At 37.7% G+C, this 24,383-nt stretch overlaps 1 protein-coding gene across 1 annotated transcript in view; it reads right to left on the bottom strand.

The window, feature by feature from the left end:
- Positions 1 to 10,743, bottom strand: part of IMPG1 (interphotoreceptor matrix proteoglycan 1) — a gene marked incomplete at both ends in the record, with an annotated part of 113,594 nt that extends 102,851 nt beyond the window's left edge. Inside the window, one exon of the mRNA XM_079781617.1 lies at positions 10,677 to 10,743. Within this exon, the coding sequence (XP_079637743.1) occupies positions 10,677 to 10,743 (67 nt within the window). The remainder of the gene's footprint in view (positions 1 to 10,676) is intronic.
- Positions 10,744 to 24,383: the final 13,640 nt, after the last annotated feature.

The following is a 24,383-nucleotide window of genomic DNA, read 5'->3' as shown; positions in this document are numbered from 1 at the left end:
AAAATAATAATATAAGAGAGAAGAAAAGGAAATACAAAGGCCAACCTTTTTTTCCTTTGAAAATACTAAAAACAAAAAACAAGCTTGGTCAAGTAAGAAAGAGAAGACACAACTAACTACTATCAGGACTGAAAAAGGAGGATATCATTATACTTTCTGCAGATACGAAAAACACAACAAGAGGATGTCATAAATAATATTTTGTTAATAAATGTAAAATTTTATATGACATTTATATGAATAAATTCTAGAAATATATAACTTAACAAAAACTAATAGAAAAGATAGAAAACCTAATTATTTTTATATCCTTTAAAATTTTCAGTTAGTAGTCAAATGTCTTTCCATAAATATAACTCTCTAGCCTCACCATAGAGTTCTATCAAACATTATGGGAAAAATGAATTCCATTTTTATATGAAATCTTACAAAACCTGACAAGGAAACTATGAGAAAAAATATCATGCTTCAATCTCACTTAGGAATTTGAATTAAGCAATTTGAAATAAGATGTTAGCAAATGAAATCCAGCAGTGTGTGAAAAAGGTCATGACCAAAATGGATTTATGTCAGGAATATAGGGTTGGTTTAATATTTGAAAATTAATTAAGGTAATTTATCACATTGATGAATTAAAATGGAAAAACCATTTGGCAATCTCAATAGTTATAGAACTATCCAATACATTTTTATATTTATTCATGATTAAAACTCTTAGGAAGAGAGAATAACTTTAAAAAATGACATAGGGTATTTACAAAAAGTGAAACAAACCCAGATCTAAAACAAGCATCATACTTAATGGTGAATTAGAAAAGCATTCCCTTCAAGATCAGTATCAAGTTAAGGACGCAATTAAGATTGTTCAGCAAAGGTATGGGATTTAAATAAATTACTTTTCTATATAGAAAAGGTAATAAGAATGCCCATTTACAGGATCACAATTAATACAACGGAGCTAGAGTCAAGTCCAAGATGTGGAAGCCCTTTTAAATTAATTATGCAGCTTTATTGTTAAGATACTAATGAAAAGAAAGATATTCCATGTTCTTAGGTAGAAAGACAACATTATAAAGGTATCAATTCTCCCCAAATTGATCTATAGATTCAACACAATACTAAGCCAACCTCAATAAGGTGTTTTGTGGAACTTGGTGAACTAATCTTAGAATGTATTATGGAAGAGTGGAGGGTCAAGAATAGCTTAGATGCTTCTCAGAAAGAGAACAGAGCCAGGGAAACATGGGTGCAAGATATCACGATTATTATAAATCTATAATAATTAAAGTAATATAGCATTGGCTCAGGGACAACCAAGTGGACAAACCCATGCTCATGACAAAAGGAGTATCACAGAGCAGAGACAAAAGGAGAAACTATCCAATGAATGGTGCTAAGACAATTGGTAATCCACATTAAAAAATTGTTTTCCTACTCCACACACACGTACACACACAGTAAATACTAATGGCTTAAATATGAAAGGCAAACTATATAACTGTTATAAGACAATATATTTTCATGTCTTGAAATAGGAAAGGATTTTTATAGTAAGACAAAAAAAAATCCCACAAAACATGAGGTTAAAGGCTAAATTCAACTACATTAAAATTAAGAATGTTCATCAGAGGTGACCATTGGGAGACAACGATAAGCTACAAAGTTGGAGACAATATTTGCAAGGTTTGCAAGAACTGCAAAAGAATTGACATCCCTAACTTTTATTGAACTATTCTAAATCAATAAGAGAAGACATACATCACAATGCAAAAGGGGCAAGATACTTGTTTAAGCATTTCTTAGCTAAGGAAACAAAAAGGACCCAAAATATATGAAAAGATATTCAACTTCATTATTAATCAGAAAATACAAATTAAAACCACAATGAGATACGATTATATACCCCCTGCAAACTGGCAAAATGAATAAATAAGTGAATAAATATGTAAATAAATAAACATATAAATAAAGTCAGGCAATACCAAGTGTGGATGAGAATTTGGAACAAAAGGAACTCTCACTCGAAATGGCAAAAACTCGGAGGAAAACAGTTTGATAACATATTGTAAAGTTGGAAACATGTAAACCTTATGACACACTGTTTCTCTCCTATATAATAGAGAAAGAGAGAGAGAGACAGAGACAGAGAGAGAGAGAGAGAGAGAGAGAGAGAGAGAGAGAGAGAGAGGCGACCTAGATGTTGGAGAAACTCCTGCCTGGTGTGAGCACCAGGGTACACATACAAGGGTGAAGTCCATGAACAGAAGAATGACCAAGTGGTTGTGTATCTGTACTAGGCCCTCTGAGCCTCACCTCTTTTAGACTAGCTCTTCATATGCTCTGACCTGCTACAGGAGGCATAGGCCCACAGCTCCTTGCCTCGTGGCTTTGTCATGGTACTTGTTTTCTCTCGCCCCAGTATTTTCTGTGGCTGCAGAGATGTGAGAAGCATCAGGCCCCACCTGCTGTCCATAGCCGAGTACACTGGAAGTATAGGAAAGTTACTGTCCTGCGAGGCAAACCTTTGAAGAGATCTCTTGTAAATTCTTCACCATTTACCCCCAGGTTCTCGCCTTCATGGGCTGTCTGGAGGTCCTGTAGTCCTGTAGACCGGCAATTGGTTACACTTGATACAAAGTGGTGACCAGTAGGTAAGGCATCTTTACGTTGGTTCTCACTTGTTCACTGCCTCACTCCTCATTTTCTTTTCCTTCTGGTTCCCTGAAAATGCACTCCCTAATGAAGAGTACCAGGTAAGCTTATGTCTCAGGGTCTGCTATATGCAACAATGTGGATGAATCTTAAAACATAATGCTGAGCCAAAGAACTAAGTCATAAGAGGACACACACAGCATGGTATTGTTTATATAGATATCACAAAGAAAATAGAAATACATTATTTAAAGAATACATCTGTAGGTGGAGATGCTAATGGCAAACAAGGACCTGGTTAATATCACGTTCATGACAGTGGCTACTGCTGGCACGGAGCAAAGGGAAAGAGATCCTGGCAGAGCAGATGGGAGCTTTTAAGATACTATTGATGTTTTATTATTTATCTGGGAAGTGAGCATGTTATTGTTGTTTTATAAATACCACAGGTATGTTTTGTACACTCTTGATGTATATTTCCCAAGTAAGATTTATAGAAAGCAATGAGTATCCCATGGCAGAGACTCAAGCAGTAAGGCTGGAAGAGATGGTAGCGGCCAGATTTATACCAGTAAGAACCTTCAAATGAAATTATTGGACTTTATTCCAAAGGCATCAGGAAGCTTTGGAAGTTCTTTTCTTTCATTTTCTTTTTTTTTTTTTTCAAGAGGGGGAATATGGTGTAGAGTGGATAACAAAATTAGTTAAAGCTAGAGAAATACAAAGATATTTATGAGATAGTATTGACAGGATTTGCCACTGACTGACTATTCTCACAGGTTTAGGAAATGGAGAAGCCAGAGGCCAGAACCTGAAAGAAGGCTGTTATAATAGGACCCCAGGAAGCGGGGATGAAAAGATGAAGCTCAGCTAAGGATACGTTTGTGTCCTAAATTTGACAGTGCAGTTGTGCTGAAACAGGTCCACATTGGCGCCAGCTCCTGAGAGCTGATTGTGCACGCTAGATGGTGTCATGTTGGCAGCTTGAAATCGGCTATGGCAGGACTAGTTATTTGCATTGTGGATATTGGCAAACAGTGTGGTTAGGATTTTTACTCCAGGGAGCAATGGTTGCTAAATATTAATCAGCACACCATTTGATAGGATTTGGTAACAAATTAGATATGAAGAGGAGGAAGATGTTTTAGATAATAGCCACATCCTGACTTCAGAGCTAAAAGCTGACAGCATGAAATGAGACAGAATGCAAGAAGCAGGGTGGTTTGGGCCAGAAGGAGGTGCTGATGATATTATGGAGAATATGTTAGAGGTGGTCCCTGTCCTCATTAAGCATTTGATTTTTAACAGTGTGCATCAGAGCATTCTGTGTAGCTTTTTCAAAATACATATTCCTGTAACCTATCTATGCTGTTTTATGTAAAATTATTTTTAAAAATGAGACAATATAATGAAGAGAATGATTACACAAATCATTCTATGAGCCCTATTAAATAATGAGACCCCTCCCTTCAGACTAGAAATAGATTTATGATATAATTTAGTAAAAAAGAGAGATTAAAACAAATCCCCTGTTGGCACATCATATAATGACCCATATATCATATCTTTACAGAAGAGCAATAGATCATGCTTCTCAAGCCTGCCCGCATAGTAGAATCACCTGGATGGCTTTAATAATGATCCCATCCCGGACACATTAAATCAGAATCTTTATTGCAGGAGCTCCAGCAGTGGTAGTTTGCACCAGTGTGGAGAAATGTTCCATGAAGTCTTTAGGCTGGGAAAAGTAAGTCAATGGAAAAGGAGACTGGCAGAGGAAGGTCTTGGGGGGGATTGGCTGTAAAAGGAGTTAAAGTCATAGGTAGCAACAACAGTAGCAAAAATATGAAATCTTTTTATTCTCTCTGAAACAAGAAAGAATGAGAAGTGTTTGGATAAAGATTCAGAAAAACTTTGAAGTGGAAAGAAGAGATGTCAAATTAAGTCACATGCCTTCAATCTTCTCAGTATGTAGGAGGCAGTGGTAATAGTAATGGTGGTAGTCATCATAGTCATCTTAGGAGCTAGTGTTTATTGAGCATTTGTGTGGAAGATACCTCATTAAGAGCTTCACAAATATTAGTTCACTTATCTTCCTTACTGCTCTATGGGGCAGACACTGCTATTATTATTCCCATTTTATAGATGAGAAACCACAAGAGGAGATAGATATGAGACTGAGCAATTTGCCAAGGCCACATAAGTGACAGAACTGTTCTGTGCAGCTGTGTTCTGTGTTGAATGCAGTCCTATGCAAACCTTAAAGTTTTTACTCTTAACTGTACTGTTATGTGAATGAGGGAGAATCGGGCTGCAGACTTGAGGAGAGAGGGAAGGTTTGGAAATCAGACTGGGAGACTAAGTCAGGGCATCAGAGATGAGTATCACTGTGGAATGACTTGGAGGGCTTGATTAAGCTTATAGACATGAATTTTTTTTCATGGAAGCACTCTGTTTATTTGAGATTCTCTAATACCCCTTGGCAGCTCAGGAATGGGAGTGAAAAAAGTGAAGACTAAGTTTACCCAGAGCGGAATAACCAAGCAAAGGGGGCAGAAAGTTAAGGGCCAAGTTTCTATTGTAGTAACAAGAAGACTGTTGAATAAGGCTCAGGAGAGGACCCTAGAAGCTGGGATTAATGTGTAGGACACTGATATTTGGGTGGGCTGAAGAACTGGAGAAACTAGAAGAGGCTGAGGGACTGGTGTGTCTTGATAAGAATACAATCAGATCCTCTGGAAGGAAGGAAGAGAAATTATTAGAAAGGGGTGTTTCAGAGTTGTATATCTCGAGTCTGAAAATATTGCCAACTTGGAGATAAAATTTCAGTGTTTGATAGGAAGGTATTTTTGGTTCAGAAGAGGCTTTCCCACTATGTCAGATCACATCCATCAGGCTAGGTACTTCCTTTAGATACAGAACGCAATCTTAAATAAGCCACTTGTTACTAAACTTAGACTTTAAAGATGGGCATTTAAAGTGACACACTGAATAAACGACTCCACTTCTTTGATGAGTTTCAAGTGTCATACTTCTTTCTTAATGAGTAATAGAACTCCTAAATTTGGTGCTTCCATTTTTTATGGTAGAGCTGAATAATATGGGCAAATATCCTGAGACCAGTCATGCGTATAAATGTTAGAAATGGTCCAGAATCAGCGATCATCTAGTGTTGTTAGCAGAGGAATGTTGTTGGCTTTTGAGTTGATAGTAAAAACCATGTTAATTGCACTCACCATATGATATTGGCCTAATTAATTGACTAAGTGGATATTGGATAGGACTAGATACAGCTTGAATCTCAGTTTTGGTTCTAACCTTCTCACCTCAAATGATTCTCTGCCTTAGGTTCCTGACTAGACATGAGCTGGGTCAGTGAACCAGCAAAATCTTAGAAAGTGAGATTAATTAAAATATGCTTGAGCTTTTATAAGAAAAGTATCAATATGATTGCTATCTGCAAAGTATTATGATCAGGTCTGAATTAACTACAGTGGGTTAGTAATAGTGCCCTTGGGTTTTATAGTAGGGCTTAATTAAGTGTAACTTTTGTTTGTCATAAATTCAGCAGGAACCTTAAGACAGACAAATTAGCCCTACATATGTTATTTTCTATATGAAGTTAAAGTATTTCTGAAGTGGAAATTTTCATTAATTTTGAGGTCTTGACTTTTCTCCACAAAATTTCATTTGGTTTAGTTTCTTTTAACCCTTTTCCTGGGACAGCAATAATGAAAATAGATGTTGGCTGAGGTGGACGAGGGGACTAGAGATGGTAGAATGAAGAAAACCAAGTTGGAAGGAATTAAGATGACTTTACAAAGGCACACAGAAAGACAATGTTTCCTCAAAAAATGACTGACTGTACATCTATATAATAAAGATGTAATATGCAAATGGTCGTGATGCCCTCATGCGTAATGACCGATCAGCAGGAGGCTGCGTGTGCAGGAGGCTGGGTGCGCAGCAGGCGCAGGTGGGCAGGGATGTGCAGTGTCGGGGACTTGCATGAGGCTTGTGTCCCCACCCCCGGCGCTAGCCCCAAGGACGTGAAGCTCACATTTCCGCCCCCGGCGCTGGGCCCAGGGACATGAGGCTTGCGGAGGCCTATCTCTTTGGGGTGATGGATCGCGGGGCTCCTGCACTATGACAGGGCACAGGCCAGGCTGGGGGACACCCCCCCCCAAGTGCAAGAATTTTGTGCACTGGGCCACTAATATGCATAGAAGTTCTTTGGTTAATCTCTTCCCACTCACCCACCCACCCCAGCCTTCCCTCTGAGATTTGACAGTCTGTTCCATGTTTCTATGTCTCTGAATCTATTTTGTTCGTCAGTTTATTTTGTTCATTAGATTCCATATATGAGCGAGATCATGTGATACTTGTCTTTCTCTGACTGGCTTATTATTATGGTCACTACCATATACATACTGAACTATAATATAAACCTAGATACTATTGTGAAAAAGAAACTTTGTTGCCTGAGATTATTTTAAAACAACATAAAAATCTGTGAACATGATTGAGGCACTACAGGTATACAGGATCTGAGTTTCCAGAGAGGGTTAGTGATAGATCCTCCCTTCCCCCAACTGATGGACGGAGTATGACGTAAACTCCACCTGCAGCCGGACATTCCTGAACACCTTATATGGACTGTACATTGAACCACCAATCAGAACCTGCCATATACCCTAAGCCCCCAATTCCTAAATCCCTAGGCCCCTAACCATGTACCTTACATGAAACCACCAATCAGCGTGGGCTGAGTGCCCTAAGCCCCGTCCCCTCTTTTCCTCCCCTTAAAAGGCACTCTCACCCCGGCAAGCTCGCTCTCTCTCTCTCTCTCTCTCTCTCTCTTCCCTTTCCCCCGCTGGAAGGCGGCCGGCAGGGTGATCGCCAATAAAGCCTATGTCCTGGTATCCCATGGTCTCCAGCACTCTGTTTCATCTTTCAGTTAGCATGCAAATATAGTTGATATTTGAGGTGGCTGCATGCTCACGATTGACAGAAATGGCCAAGAGAGCAGTAGGTCATGTCATTGCTTCTTAATTAACTCACACGTATAATAGTCCTTTAGTGTGATCAGTGAAAAAAGCATAGAGGGGCCACAAAGCAGCAATTGCTTCTTTATTTTTAAAGTAAGTATATAATCTAATAAATGGTTTGAAGTGTGCCACAAATTGGATGCAAAGTGTTTTTAATTTACACAGCTTTGATTTTAAGGACACCTTCTCAGATATAACTGAACAAAAATAACCTGCCTTGAACCTTTCAAATTACACTGTCTTGAGACTGTAACAGAGATTAAAAACATATATAGGAGCTGCAAGTTAGTGTGACTGTCACTAGGCAGCTATCTCAGATATACAAATGAACCCCTGTTCTCTTCTAATGGAGCCACAATGAGGGAAATACCTTAGAGGAAATTTTATGAAAAGAGAATATATCCCAGTAGTATTAGCAAGAAATGGAGTGGCTTCAAATGCAAATTTCCTGACATTTCACAGCTACTAAAATAATTACCTACCTTGGTGAACTAATAATAACTTAGTTAAAGGTTTCATTTAGTATAACCAAATGTAATGCAAAAGGCACTTACTGTGATAAACACCATTTCCATTTTAGGGCTTGCTAAGGGTGGTTTTTCTCTCTGCCCTTTATCCCACACATCAGAATGTCACAAGTGATTAGATGAAATTATTTATTCGAAATGGAAAGGTAAGAGGATAAAGCAGTGCTGTACACACCCAGTGTGACTGATATCCCCACTACGGTTACCGAAGAGAGGAACCTTGGTATCTCCATGAAGTAATTGTTCTTTGAAACTACGCAACTATCTTTGTTGCACTAAACAGTTTTATTTAATGAATGTTTTAAAATCAAAACCATTTCATTTTTATGTACCAGTAGAAAAACTACATTCAGAATCGAGAAAGCTTAAAGAAAACCCTTTGAAACAAGGATTGAATCCCTTAGTATTCTGTATTGGGTACATGTAAGCACCCTGGGAATCAAATGGGGAGGATGGGTGGGTGGGTGGGTGGTGGGGGGGGAGGAATCCCCTAAGGGCATAGGAAACCTTTTGAGAAGTAATTTGACAATATGAATCAAATACCATAAAACTGTTTATATTGCTTTGACCCAGTAATTTTAACTTAGTGAATTTATGCTATCTTAAATACTGACAGAGGCTTATGCACCAAAATGTTCACCAGAATAATATTCATGACAACAAAACAATTAGAAACAAGGATTTCTCTTTTGTTGAGTATTAACTGAAAGAAACATTATACTACCTATAACATGATTATTGTCAAAACTAGATAGCAATGCGGGAGATTCCTATCATGTACTAGAAGTACAAAAAAGCCTGGTATAAAATTGTGTGCAACAGAACTGCAATCATGAAAAATTAAGTAAGCATACATAGACTGAGGAACCATATGAAGGTGCTGGCATATGCTGTGTTTGGATGAAAGCACTAAGGGTAATTTTTCACATTTTTTTATTTTTAAAATAATTTATATTAAAAAACCCCAAATTCTTGAATTTTAACATGCAATTGTTATGCAAGGCAAGCTAGTTGTATTAAATTGAAATCTTCTCTCTCCTAAAACCATTTTCTATGTAAATACATTCATGATGGGTAATTAGTCACAAATGGGAAACCAGTCTGGCTGAAGTAAATAAACTATAATTAATGTAGACCTCACTAATTGAAGATTAACAGAAATTCAGATTTGAGATTCTTACAGCATCAAAAGCCCCAAACAAGTAACATGTGAGGGTTTTTTATTTTATAGTTATAATACTTTGTTTCATAGAAATAGGTATACAACAAATTATAGTTTTTTGGTGGGCTTATGTTATTAAACTTTCTACATATAATTATGCAATTTGCAGTTCTTTGTAAGGGGTGATATGTAATATAAAAATAGAAAAAAATAGTGAAATTAGTTAACATAATTAAGTAAACAAACAAACAAAAAACCAAAGCTGATTTGCCTGGTCAAGTTTGTGAAACAGACAAATTGACTTGCTTAGCATATTAACTTCAGAATACACTGAAATACCACCATTTGTTTTTAATTAAAATATTTTTGCTAAATTAAACATTTATATGCAATTGACAGTTGAAAGGGGAGGTAAGTAAACTTTTGCTTCCCCCACTATCATTTATGTAGCAAAATATAAAGGGAATTTTTATATAACATTTTCCAGAAATTTTTTTCTCCCTACAAATGCAACCACTAAAAATTACATGTAAAATAACTGACAGAATCAGTTATTTTGTGACTTATAAATTTGTACTTTTCTATGGACATTTTTAAATCAATGGTTCAACTAATATGTTAATTGTCTGAAACTATGTCATCCTTAAAGAAGAATTGAAAATTATTGATTACAAATGTCTTAAAAATATCATGTTTTAAAAATCAGGCTGATTCTTTTAAAAAAAAGTGAAGCTTTCTTCAAGTTTTAAAAAATACATTGTTTTTTAAAATATGCCTGTTTTGTAGTTTGCTTTAATTTTAGATTCATTTGAAGATTTTCCATAAGAACATTCAGTACCTAGTTTTTATATACATAAAACTTCAAAAACTACCAAGATTCTGAGTTGGTTGTAATCATAAACTCTGAAGCTAAAGCACATTTTCTATTTTCTAAGGGAAAGCAACATGAGTTATGAGAAGGTAGGAAATACACTTTTTGTCTGATCATAAATGAAAAAAACAGTAATTATATTTTTTAGATTTTATTTGTCAATTTTAAGGAGTTGGATGCATTCATCTCTCCTATTTTGTTAGTTTAAATTGCAATTTAGGATTATGTAGCAAATATTTAATAAAGTAAAAACCATTTTGGACAATCATTTAATCAATCAATCAATATTTACTTAGGGCCTATCATATACTAGCCCTCTGAGATACAGTGGTAAACTTGTTGGTTTTGAATGTTTACTTCTGTAAATAGATTTTACAGGTAAGCAATTTAAAAATAAACAAATTTAAACAACATACCTTTGTTTCCTTGAACTTGGAGAAAAATCCAAATAACAAAAATAGCCCTTCTGGTTTCCAAATACATTCTTACTTCTGTGCATTGGTAAATATGGTAACAATCATGGAAGGGCCCCAAATCTCATTAAAAAAGAAAAGGACAGAAATAGGGAAAAGAATTAAATGTTGATGCAAGTTGAGTGAGGATAACCTTCTTGGTTTACCTTCACGAGGGTGCGGATTTATGAAGAACATGAAGCAGTGTCTGTTTCTGGAGTAATCTGCTTATCTGCTTCTCAGGTGCAATCTCTGTTCAAGGGCCAGCTGGAGGAACCTTTATCTCATTAACCTTCCGGAAGAGCATCTGTCCGCCTAGCCCCAGGACCCCAAATGCCATTATAAACAAGTGTCCACAGACAGAAGGATAGCTTTTTTTCTTAGTTACTTACCTGTTACAGTGACACAGAGAGCCAGGGGACATCCTGCCAAATGCAGAAGAAGGCTGACAGTTGGGGTCAAATGTTTTCCAAAATGACACCCACAAGGAACATCCACTGAAAGAGCTTAGTTGCTGTCCCTGGAAGTATGTGGCTATTCAATATGTGTTAGTCTCCGGAGGCCGCAAGCCTCATAGAAATGTACTGCTTTATAAATTGCTTTCTTTTTGGCATTACATACAAATGACTTTTTTGGTTTAAGTCTGGTTTTAATTTTTTAAAAATTGTTACTTATGCACAGAATAGAATCAAATAGTTCTACAAAGTTTGTGAAAAAGAATGCTGCCATATCTCCATTCAAAGGCAATCACTTTTTAAAAAAGACATTTATTTATTTACTAGAGGCCCAGTGCATGATTGAATCATGCACGTGTAGGGTCCCCTACACGCTTTCGTTTTCGATCACGGGGGAGCTGGGTGCCTGTCCACTGGTGCACCAGGCCTTTCAGAAGCCTCCGGTGCGGCGAAAGCTTCTGAAAGGCCTGGTGCCGGAGCCGACAGGCACCCAGCTACCCCGCTTTTGATGGTCCACGGTGGGATGTGAGCTCGCTGCCCCAGAGGCCCCTTAGTGCCGCAGCACAGCCATGGCGCAGATGCTGAGCTCGAGCCGCCGCTGGCGATGCGAGCTCAGCGTCCCGCCGGCCCAATCAGCCACTCCGGCCACCCCGAGTCCCGACCCCCCACGCCTCCTGGCCAATCGTGGGCATAGCGAAGGTATGGTCAATTTGCATATTTGTCTATTATTAGGTAGGATATAATTTAAAGATTTTAAATTGATTTTTAGAGTGAGAGGAAGGGAAAGGGAGAGAGAAACATTGGTGTGAATAAAACATTGATAGGCTGCCTCCTGCATGCCCCCTACAGGGGATCAAGTCCACACCAGGGCATGTGCCCTGACCAGGAATCAAACGGACAACATTTTGGTCTACTCGATGATGCCCAACTAGCTGAGCCACACCAGCCAAGGGCCAAAGGCAATCAGTTTTAATTCTTTAAGTTAATTCTTCTAGTATTCTCATTCATACCTGGAAATAGTATGCTTCTATTACTACTTTTTCATTTTTCACTTTTAGATATTATCTAATAATGAATATTGAGAATATCTTCCCTTCCACACACACCCTTCCCATTCTTCATAAACATGGACTTGTCCCCTGCACCCACCTCAGTATCACTGTATTTTCAGTTTATTGAGTATTCAATTTAATATCATTGTGACTGTATATATACTACATAGCTGAGCTATGGAGTACACTGTAATTACTAATATGTATTGAGCTCTTATGTTGTGATAGACACTGTCCTTATATATCTACATAGTTTATATATATTATCCAATATATATACATACATATATATATATTACTTAATGCAACATTATGAGGTAAGCAGTAATTATTATTATCTCTGTGTTATATTTGAAGAAACTAAGGTATATGTGGCAAAGCCAGGAACTCAAAGAGACTGGTTCAGGACCCTAATACAGCTAACCATTATCCCCTCCAATGCTTTTTGCAGTTGTCTCATTTATTTCCTCTTCATTTTCTACATGCAAAACCATAAATTCTCTCCAGATGCTACCCCAGATGTATAAATTTTCTCCTCATAAGCTAGTCTGTCTTTCTCAGGTCTTTCTAACCCTCTCTAGGCTGTATTAATTTCTTGTTACAGTTCACAGCAGGCATCTGAAAGTCTCCCTTGACAACCATCCTGGGGATTCCTTTTACCCCTTGTGTTGGATCCCCTGTTTTCTGGATCCCATGTTGCCTCCTTTCTGAACCTAATCTCTTGTTTTAGCAGAGCACATGTTCCAGTAGATTACAAAAGAAAGTTCATAGATAAATTTGGGCTCTTATGTTTGAAAATGGCTTCTGTCTATCCTCATCCTTTGATTGATAGCTTGGCCAGAGTTATAAACTGAATGTTTGTGTCCTCCCAAAATTCATATGTTGAAAACTAAACCCCCATGTGATGTATTTGGAGGTGGGGCCTTTGGGAGGTGATTGGGTCATGAGGGTTAAGCTCTCATGAATGGAATTAGTTCTCTTAAAAAAGAGGCACCAGGGGGCTCCTTGGCTTTTTTGTTTGTTTTGTTTGCCATGTGAGGCACAGTGACAAGATGGATCTCTATGAACTAGGAAGCTGTATATCATCAGACACTGAATATGCCTGTATTTTAATCTCAGATTTCCCAGCCTCTAGAACTGCAAGAAATAAAATTCTGTTGTTTAAAAGTCAATCTATATATGGTACTCTGTTAAAGCAACTGGAAAGAACTAAGACAACTGGATATAGAATTCTAGGTTGGAAATAAGTTCACTTAAAATAATGAAAATATTCACCCACGTTCTTCTAGCTTTTTTTGATGTTAAAATCTGGAGTCCTTTTTGTTCTTGATTCTTTGTATAAGATCTTTTCTTCACTGGAAGCTCATAGAAAACTTTTCTTTGTTCCCAATGTGCGGATATTGCATGGTGATCTTGCTGGTTGTAGCTCTATTTTAATCCATTGCATAGGGGCATTTAGAGGACCTTTAATCTGGGTATTTGTGTTCTTCAGTTATTGAAAAACTCTTTTAGATATTTGATTTTCATATTTCATTTTCTATATTTTCTCTTTCTGGAATCCATATTATTTTGATGAAGGCATACTTGAACTGGTTCTTTAACTTTAATATCTATCTTTTTCTTCTATTTTCTTCTAACTCGAACTCTTTATGCTCTGATTTCTAGAACATTTTATCAACTTAATATTTTAAACCTTCTTTGGTTTTTATATCTCTACTGTCATTGATAATTTTTGGGGAATCATATTTGGTTTTGTCTTTTTTCTTTGCTTTTTATTGTAATAAGATACTGTTTTAGGATTTTAGGGAAACAATTTATCTCTAAAAATATTTCAGTTTCCAAAATTATTTTCTTCTTTTTTTTTTGTTTTTTTTTTAAAATAAATCATTATTGTTCAGATTATTATGGGTGTTCCTCTTTTTTCCCCCCCATAGCTACCCTCCACCTGATTTCCCACCCCACCCCATGCCCTTACCCCCCGCCACTGTCTTCATCCATAGGTGTAAGATTTTTGTCCAATCTCTTCCCACACCCCTCACACCCCCTTCCCCCAGAGAATTGTCAGTCCACTCCCTTTCTATGTCCCTGATTCTATTATATTCATCAGTCCATTCTGTTCATCAGATTTTTTATTCACTTGATTTTTAGATTCACTTGTTGGTAGTTATGTATTTGTTGTCATTTTGTTGTTCATAATTTTTATCTTTACCTTTTTCTTCTTCTTCCTCTTCTTAAAGAATACCCTTCAGCATTTCATATAATCCTGGTTTGGTGGTGATGAACTCCTTTAGCTTTTTCTTGTCTGTGAAGCTTTTTATCTGACCTTCAATTCTGAATGATAGATTTGCTGGGTAGAGTAATCTTGGTTGTAGGTTCTTGCTATTCATCACTTTGAATATTTCTTGCCACTCCCATCTGACCTGCATAGTTTCTGTTGAGAAATCAGCTGATAATTGTATGGGTGCTCCCTTGTAGGTAACTAACTGTTTTTCTCTTGCTGCTTGTAAGATTCTCTCTTTGTCTTTTGCCCTTGGCATTTTAATTATGATGTGTTTTGGTGTGGTCCTCTTTGGATTCCTCTTGTTTGGGGTTCTGTGCGCTTCCTGGACTTGTAAGTCTATTTCTTTCACCAAGTAGGGAAAGTTTTCTGTCATTATTTCTTCTAATAGATTTTCAATATTTTGTTCTCTCTCTCCTCTGGCACCCACATAATTCTGATGTTGGTATGCTTAAAGTTGTCCCAGAGGCTCCTTACACTATCTTTATATTTTTGGATTCTTTTTTCTTTTTGTTTTTCTGGTTGGGTGTTTTTTGTTTCCTCATATTTCAGATCTTTGGTTTGATTCTTGGGGTCCTTTGATCTACAGATGAATTTCTGTATATTCTTTATTTCAGACAGTGTATGCTTGATTTCTGACTGGTCCTTTTCCATTTTTTTGGCATTCTCATTAAGGTCCTTGAAGGTCTCACTAAGCTCCTCGGAGGTCTCATTAAGTTTCTCAGCAGTTTTTAGAAGATTCTTGAGTAACCTTATAAATGTGGTTTTGAACTCTATGGCCAGTAATTTGCTTTCCTCCATTTCTTTCATACGTGACATGTTTCTTTGTCTCCGCATTTTGCTGCTTCCCTGTGTTGATGGAGTGGAAGAACTGTTGTGCTGGAGACACGCTTATGGGGCAGGACTTGCTTCAGTGGGGCTTTGGTGCTCACTGAGTGTGCCTCTTGAATGTGTCACTTATGGATGTGAGTAGTTGAAATCTGGTGTCGTCTCACACTGACCACTAGATACACTAGCTTCTGGATCTCCAAAGGGGTGCAGGTCAGCTACTGTATGAGGCCACCCAGCAGGAGCTACAGCGAGAGCTACAGTTTTCTCCTCTTTGCTTGGGGTTTGGAGGTTTTGGAGCTGTCTGACCAGAGCTGCAGTTTGTTAGGTTAAGCTGTGATAGGGCAGGCCATTCATATGCAAAAGCCACTGTGTGGAGCTTGGGTGGGTTTGTAGATTGTGCAGGGTGGGGTCTCAGGGAGTCACTAGGCTAGGGTGTGGCAAACAGTGATGGCTGCCAGTCAGCTGTCTCTGCGTCTCCACGTTTCCAAGTCCCCGCGTCCCGCACCCCAGCGCAGTAAACAATGATTGCTGCGCGCACCTCTGCAAGAAAGCCACCCTTACTTTCCGACCCGATGGCAGACAGTCCAGCTTCTCCCCATAGGAGTTTGGGTCCCCAGCCTCTCCCCAGAAACTGGAGTTCAGAGTAATTGGGAGCTTGTCTCCCTTCGGGTTGGAAAAAAGCAGCTCACCCAGTCGCCTGCCGCCAGCCCAATTTGCATGCCTCCATACCTCAGCTTTTCAGTGCTTGTGCATGTCTCAGTGCTCTTTTCTCTTTCCTTCTAGTTGTAGAACTTCCACTCAGCCAGCTTTCCCGTGGTTCTGGGTGATAGACGTTTTGTCTCTTAGCTGTAGTTTTGAAATTGTTGTGCGAGGCAGCAGTTAAGGTGTTTACCTATGCCACCATCTTGGTTTCCTCTCTATTTTCCTCTTAAGTCTCTATTTTATCCAAGCTGCATTTTAAAATTTCTTTTTTATTTTCTATTTTTTATATTAGAAAATATCTGGTAATATCTGGTAATCCTTCACTGACCATTCACTTATATTTAACTGACTGAAAGCTCTGTGCATGAGACTGAAATTTGTCAGCTGTGGTCTTCATGTAGGTTAATCAGGCTGGGCTACTTCCTTCTTAGGGTTCTAAGATAAAATACAGGATGCTCAGTTAAATTTAAAATAAACAAAAAATAATTTTAAAATATAAATATGTCACAAATATTGCATGTGACATACTAAAAATTATTTGTTTATCTAAGATTCAAATTTAACTGGGTAATCTATATTTTTATTTGCTACATCTGGCAACCCTCTTTCTAAAATACCTGAACTTAGTATCTTTAAATATTTCCTCTGCAGGGGGTCAGCTATCCCAGAAAAGACTACTAATCTCATGATATTAGGATAAAGACCAACTCTCAATGTATCAGCACATAAGCTGAGAATGATGTCTGGGGCCTTAATATTCTTATGTATATTTTAACTTAATTTTTCTACTTTCAGAGAAATACCATTACTCTCACATCTGCCAAATATTTAATACTCCAGACAATGTTTTACCCTGACAGAAAATAAACCTTCATCCTTCTGTTGAATGGCCAAGAGGACTGTCTTTTCAACAAATAACATCATATGCCACTGCTCCCCCCCCCCCCCCCCCCCGCCCAACAAACAAAAAATGGACCTAGAAATAGACATTACACCTTATACAGACATGAAAATGAACCACACACATAAATACAAAATGCACATAAAAATTTTAGAAAGAAATATAGAAGCAAATTTTTAGGCTTGGTGATGAGATTTTTGGATACAAAATAAAAGCGTGATCCATGAAAGAAAACAAAGTGATAGCTTTTGATTTTATTAAAATGATTAACTTCTGCTCTATTAAGGAGACTGTAAACAAAATTAAAAGATAAGCCACAGATTTGGAGAAGACATTTACAAAATACAAAATATACAAAGAAAATGTAAAACTCAACAATAAGAAAATCTAACAACTCAGTTAAAAATGAGTCAAAGATCTGAACTAGAGCCCTCTCCAGAGAAGGTATACAGATGGTAAATAAGCATATGAAAAGACACTCAACATCAGCATCATCATGAGGAAATGCAAATTGAAACATCAGTGAGATATCACTACATGCATTTTAGAATGACTAAAATGAGGGAAAACATTGGCACTACAATTGCTGGCAGAGATTCAGAGCAAAGAAACTCTCATTTATTAGTGGTGGGAGTGCAAATTGGTACACGTACTTTAGAAGACAGTTTTTTTTACAAAACTAAAATAGTCTTTCCATACAATCCAGCAATCACTCCCAGGTATTTACCCAATTTATTTGAAAAGTATAACGACACTAAAACCTGTACTTGAATTTTGATAGCAACCTTGTCATAATTGCCCAAACCCAAATGCAATCAAGATGTTCTTTAGTAGGTGAGCTAGTTAATAAAAAAGTTATGTATATCCATGATGGAATACTATTAGCAATAAGAAAGTATGAGCTATCATGCTGTGCAAAGACATGGATGAATCTTAAATGCACATTGCTAGACTAAAAAAGCCAGTCTAAAAAGGCTGCATACTTTATCATTCCATTTATATGAAACTCTAGAAAAGGCAAACAGGTAAAAAGATTAGTAGTTTCAGGCATTATGGGGTGTGTGTGCTTTGAATAAATGAAGCGTAAGGGATTGGGGCAGTGAAACTATCTATAATAATAAAAGTGTAATATGCTAATTAGACTGGATGTCCTTCCGGATGATCTTCCAGAAGAAGCTGGGCTGTGAGGGAAGCCTGGGTCCCGGGTGCCTGCCGGCAGCCAGAGGGAAGCACGGGTCCTGGGTGTCAGAGGGAAGCCGGTGCTGGCAGCCGGGGGAAGGAAGGCCTACTCTTGCACTAATTTCGTGCATTGGGCCTCTAGTTTTATATAATATTGTAATGCATGACACCATAAATTTCTCACAACCCATAGAACTTTACAGCAGAGAAGTGAATCTTAAGGCTTGTAAATTTAAAAACAAATTCTTTAGGTTGCACCTAACTATGCTAATAGTGACAGTGCAGGATGTGACAAAAGAATGTATAAAACAAACTCACTGAAGGGAATGGGGGAAGCTGACCTAAATACATTTGGAAATGAGTGATATCTGTGAGACTGGAGGCAAATGGAACTGTATATATGCAGTGTACTCTAGTTGAAAAAATTGCTTTGGGGCTATGAGTTAACAATTCTGAAACAAGTATAACATGCATACTGGAACTGAACAGATAAGCAAATGGATGTCTGATGATGGGAGCCAGGCTTCTCACTATTGAAATGGGAGGTTACAGACAAGCAAGGGAAAGAGGCAAAAATAACACTACTCCATAATGGTAATGGAGTAGAGACATCATTATAAACTCACATTTAGTTTAATATAGGTAGAGAGGGATATATATATATGTAGATACTAATATATACTATATAAACATATATTAATTTATATATTCATTGTATGTTATATATATATTTATGGATATGTGTATGTGTACTGGTTAGTATACACATTTTTCCTTTCTCTGTCAGCTAAGAGAGCCTTGAAGCAATGAGACCCTAATAGCAATGAACACAGCACCCAAATAATTGTTCTTACCATTCTTCAATAAAATAAACCAGGACTCCCTGGAGAAATGGCTGGTTCTAAAACTGGGAAGAACATATTCAGGATGAACCTGGAGTGTCTTGTAGTGCTAGACAGTAAGGAAGTGCTCAAACACAACAAAAAAAGCAAAATTGAAAAATTCCACAATGGTGGAGGTATGTCAAAGGGACATAGTCCAACTGAAAGGCTCCAAATGGCCCAAACTGAAGCAATTTGAGGAATAAATAGTGTTCAATTATAACACAAAATGTAACACAAATATCCACAAGTCCACAGTAATACAGATAAATTATTAAATAAATAAATAGGCAGATATCCTGTGCAGAACAATTCTAAGAAATTTATGTAGATAATTCACTTTCCAGGAAGGGAAGTGTATGACCTGCAGACAGTGACTTCCTTCTAAAGAGTACTATACAGAAAGGGGGAAGAAAACAGGAACTTTATTGAACAAATATAACCTTGATCAAGGTCAACATCAACAGTGAAGTCATGTTATTAGTATGCTTCTTTCATAGGGTGTTATGGGATGGCACTTTACCTCTGTGGTCTTCCTCACAAAAAAACACAAATGCCAGTCCAATCATGAGAACACCATCAGACAAATCCAAAATGAGGGACATCCTACAGAATTATTTGATCAGGACTTCTCAATATTGTCAAGGTCATCAAAAATAAGGTAAGTCTGAGAAACTGCCAGAGCCAAGACTTACCTGAGGAGACATGATAACTAAATGTAATGAGGTGTCCTGAATGGAATTTTTTTAATTAAGTTAAACACACACACACACACACACACACACACACACACACACACACACACAAAACAACCTCAAAACAGCAGCCCAACCAGCATGGCTCAGTGGTTGGGTATCAACCTATGAACCAGGAGGTCATGGTTCAATTACTGGTTAGGGCACATGACCGGGTTGTGGGCTTGATCCTCAGTGTGGGGCTCACTTCCCAGTGCGGGGCATGCAGGAGGTAGCCGATCAATGATTCTCTCTCATCATTGATGTTTCTATATCTCTCTCCCGTTCCTTTATGAAATCAATAAAAATATATTAAAAAAGCAATAACTGAGACATCTGAATAATGTATGAGCTTCAGTTAATGATAACACATCAATATTTGTTCATTAAATGTTCATAATAATAGGGGAAACTGTGAATAGGGTATATGGGGACACTTTATCTTTACAATTTTTCTGTAAGTTTAAATCTATTCTAAAATGAAAAGTTTATTGCAAAGTATATGCTTTCTATTTTTATTTATTTATTTATTTTATTGTTTAAAGTATTACATATATTAGTACATATATGCTTTCAAAAAGAATTAGAAGTGTAGGATTAGATTATTTCCTTCCACAGAGGATTTCCTTTGCTTCTTCCAAGCACTGGGGATTACCAGCAAGCCACCATCTTAATGAAACTTCCGAGTTGACTATTCAACAACACAGATAATTCAAAGCTGGGCTGTACTTGGTGGAGGCAATGTGCACTTTGTGTTCACCTTTGTTCCTAAAATGCAGCCCTTTGGAGCTTCCCAGGGCTTTACCCTGGATGGCCTGGACTCCAACTTTTGTCCCTTTCCTACAAGAGATTTTCAAAAGCACTATTCAACTCTTTTCTCAATTTCAGATCCGAAAATGCTCTGGGGCAAAAGTAGTCCCCAAATCTAGGCTCACTTGCTTTGATTCTGACATCTGATAAATCTCCATTCTAATAATGCTTCACTATTTGTACACTCCCTATTCCCTTTAATCAGATGATTTTATATTTCATCCAGTTTTTCTACATTTCCTTAGCAGGAGGATTGCTCCAAGTGACCTCCTTGCTTTATCTATTGCAAAAATTCTCAAACTATTACTGCTGTCTCCTTTCTCATTCTGTTTATTGTTATGCTTTCCTTTAATATTATTTTCTGGGGTTATCCAGAGGTAGCATAGGGTAATGAGTTTTCAGCACTCATCTTTAACCAGAGCTTATTTTGATGATATCTAAAGGAAATTAGAATCCTCAAATTGGTGTAGGATCTTACTCAGAGCAATATATCTGAAAATTAAAAATAAACTAGGTGAAAGATGAATCTAAATAACCACATCTAGGAAAAATGATATGAGGACTTAGAATACATACATACTTATATATACAGGGGTTTGCAAAAGTCAGTTTACAGTTGCTAGAATATGAAACAATTCTTGTATTATGATTTATTGATTATTGTATTATTTTCCATGTGAACAACTGCAAATACATATATAAATATTTCTGATATGCATTCGTATGGGCTGGACAGCTGGTAGGTGCTACCAAAATACTTTCTCTCTTTTCTCTAGGAGAGAAAGCAACAATTTCAAACTATGAAAACAATTTCCACTTAATAGCCTTCTTAATAAAACATGTTCCTTACAAGAAAAGGTGGTATAAATGACTTTGTGTTCTTAAAAATATCCTATATCATATACTACAAAGGCACTGAATTTATATTAAAATGACAAATATTTAAAAGTTTCTCTTGCTAGCATTACCTTATTAATTTTTTCCATTTTTAATTTAAAATCTGGGGAACTAATGTTCATAGCTGCCATTTAGGAAGCAAACAAGAATGATAAACACTCACTGTTCTTGAAACAATGCTTCCTGGGATCATTGGGTCTTTCTTTGAGTACTGTTGTGTTTAATTATGGGTCACTGTTAATTAATCCAGATGTGCTCTTTAAGCTGGTTGACTGTCAACAGTAATTATATATTCTTAAAGAGGTAAGCATTCCCTTTTATTTCCTGGCAGAATTTCAGTGGTGCACTTAAAATGTACAAGGTAGGGGTAAAGGGCAGTTAGTATGTTTTTGCAGATGTACTCCATCTGAAGTCAGGAGAAATGAAAAATGGTCGCCAAAATGAATTTGTTAATATCATAAAAATCTATTCCATTTGTTAATCAACAGATATACTATATATTTTTTAGATCCTACAAAATGCTGAGCTCTCAGGTGCTTTGAATGCACAGATGACATCTTCCCAGCACCTCTGTAAGGTCGGTACTATTTTTATTTATGCTTTACAGATGAGGAAATTGGGACTCAGATATGGTAAGTATATTTCCTAACTATGTAACTAGTGAAAGTGAAGCAGAATTTTCAACGTACACCTCTCTAATCCCAAAGCCTGTCTTTTCTTTATTGCTCTTCATTATGTTGCCTCTAGCATAGGGAAAACAGATGTTAAGAAAGTAACTGATACTCAGCAGACAAATTAACAAATAATGGGTTCTGATAACCAATTTCAGTGTGTGTGTGTGTGTGTGTGTGTGTGTGTGTGTGTGTGATGTTTCTCCCACACCAACAAGCAAGTCTCAGACATAAGCTGGGTATATTACAATTCAATGCAATTTGGACACTCTCTACCTGGAGATAGCATCAGATCCCACAGGTTAAGGGCTCAGTCCTACACATCTCCCCGCCCCCCCTCTTCAGACACCTATAGCAATTCCAGGTTGTCCCTTGGGTCTCTGACCGACTGGCTATAGATTGGAGGTTCTAATGACCCCCTTCTCACGTTTGATTAATTTGCTAGAGTGGCTTATAGAACTCACAGAAATGTTTTACTTACTAGATTAGCAGTTTATTATGAAAGGACGTAACTCAGGAGCAGTGAAATGGAAGAGATGCATAAGGCAAGGTATATGTAGAGTTTCCATGCCCTCTCCACGTGCACCGCTCTCCCCACTCTCCCTAAATCTCCATGCGCTTACCAGTCCAGAAGCTTTCTAAATGTTGTCCTTTAAGGTCTGGACAACCAAATACAGGCTTCATTACAAGGCCATGATTGATTATATCATTGCGCAGTGTGATTCAACTCACAGGGGTCAAGGAGGTAGGACTGAAAGTTCCAACCCTTTAATCACATGGTTTGCTCCCCAGTCAACTAGCTCCCATCCCTAGATGGGGACTTAAGTCACCTCATTAATATAAAAGATACCTTGCTGCTCTTATCACTTAGGAAATTCTGAAGGGTTTTAGGAGCTCTGTGCCCTCGACCAACTATACCTTCCTTATAAACCACCATATCACATTAGAATAAAGAGAAGCCAATGAAAATGTGGGTTCACATCCAAATTTCACTGTTTGTATTGGTCTTTCCCTCCACATTGCATCTACTTATTTGAACATCGTGGGTTAGGAGGCTACATAAGAATCTGGACAGTTTGTGTCTCTGGAGTCATGTGCTCTTTTCTTTGGTAGATGGACCACTGTCCATGTAGGTCTAGGTTTCCTTTTGGTTTATCTCTGCAATTCAGGCAGGCAAGGGAGGTTCTTGAGATATTTTGAGTCACCATCAAAATGAGTGACCAGGCAGGAATAGATGAACTACTCTTAGAAAGAACCAGTCCTAGGCCAGGAAGGCAGTGCCATAAGTATTAAATCTTTGATCTGGGGAGAATAGGTTCTATTGCCTTCCATAAAAACCCAGTGCCCTCACCTGTACTTCTGGTGTCTTGAATACATATCTTTCTTGTTAATACAAAATTCATCCTCTGTTGTTCAGAGAGTTTTGCCTGTGTGATCACCCGTATCTTAGGAAGGAGGGATGCAATATACAGAAAGACACAAGGGCAATACTGATTAGAATGCCATCTAAGGTGGGCTGCCATCTTCTGTATTTATCCTCCCGATAATCATTTCATTTTGGCATTCAGCTAAAGACTACAGCATTAAATAAAAGGGCTGCCTCCAGCAAAGGAGAGGAGGAGCAGCAGATAGAAACTGACAAAAGCTGATTGCATAGGGCAGGAATGAAGGGAGGCAATTGTAGGGCCTGGGATAAGAGTTTTAATGGGGATATGAATGATAGCAACCCAGTGAAGGAGGCTCTGTATCCTCATCTCTCTTCATTATTTTCTCAGAGACCTTTTTGATGAATCCTGGGAGAACTTGAATGACCCGATTCTCTTGTGGAGGCAAAGCAGGTCAGCCTTTCTCTACGGGTTGTTAGCAAAGAGCTCTTCCCTGTCTATCCTCTCTGCCCTTCTGCAAGTCCTTGGTAATAAGTGTAGTAACACAGAAAAGACTGAACTAGTCCCTCCGTGGGAAAAATAATTATAAGCTAAACACTAGAAAAGCAGATAACTTTTAAATCTTAAATGCATGCATCTAATTTGTTTTTACAGTCTGTGTAGCTTTTATTTCAATCAGGAAATAATCAAATCTATACATAATCTAAACACAGTAGAAAAGGTGAGTAAAAAGGCCACAGTCCATCTGGGGTGGGACAGGAGGGTGGGTTGGCCACACTTGTATCTGGGCCCCACAGAGCGGGGCCTAAGCATTTTCCTGGCCGCAGCAATGATAGGGCCACGCACAGGGAGGCCTGCTGGCATAGGGCAGGGAGGCAACTGCCTGGCTGCATGA

The sequence above is a fragment of the Cnephaeus nilssonii genome (genome assembly GCF_951640355.1).
Source record: "Cnephaeus nilssonii genome assembly, chromosome: 9".
In the NCBI taxonomy this organism is placed as follows: Eukaryota; Metazoa; Chordata; class Mammalia; order Chiroptera; family Vespertilionidae; genus Cnephaeus; species Cnephaeus nilssonii.
Note: the sequence above shows the minus strand (reverse complement) of the source record. Positions and strands in the feature narration are given on the sequence as shown.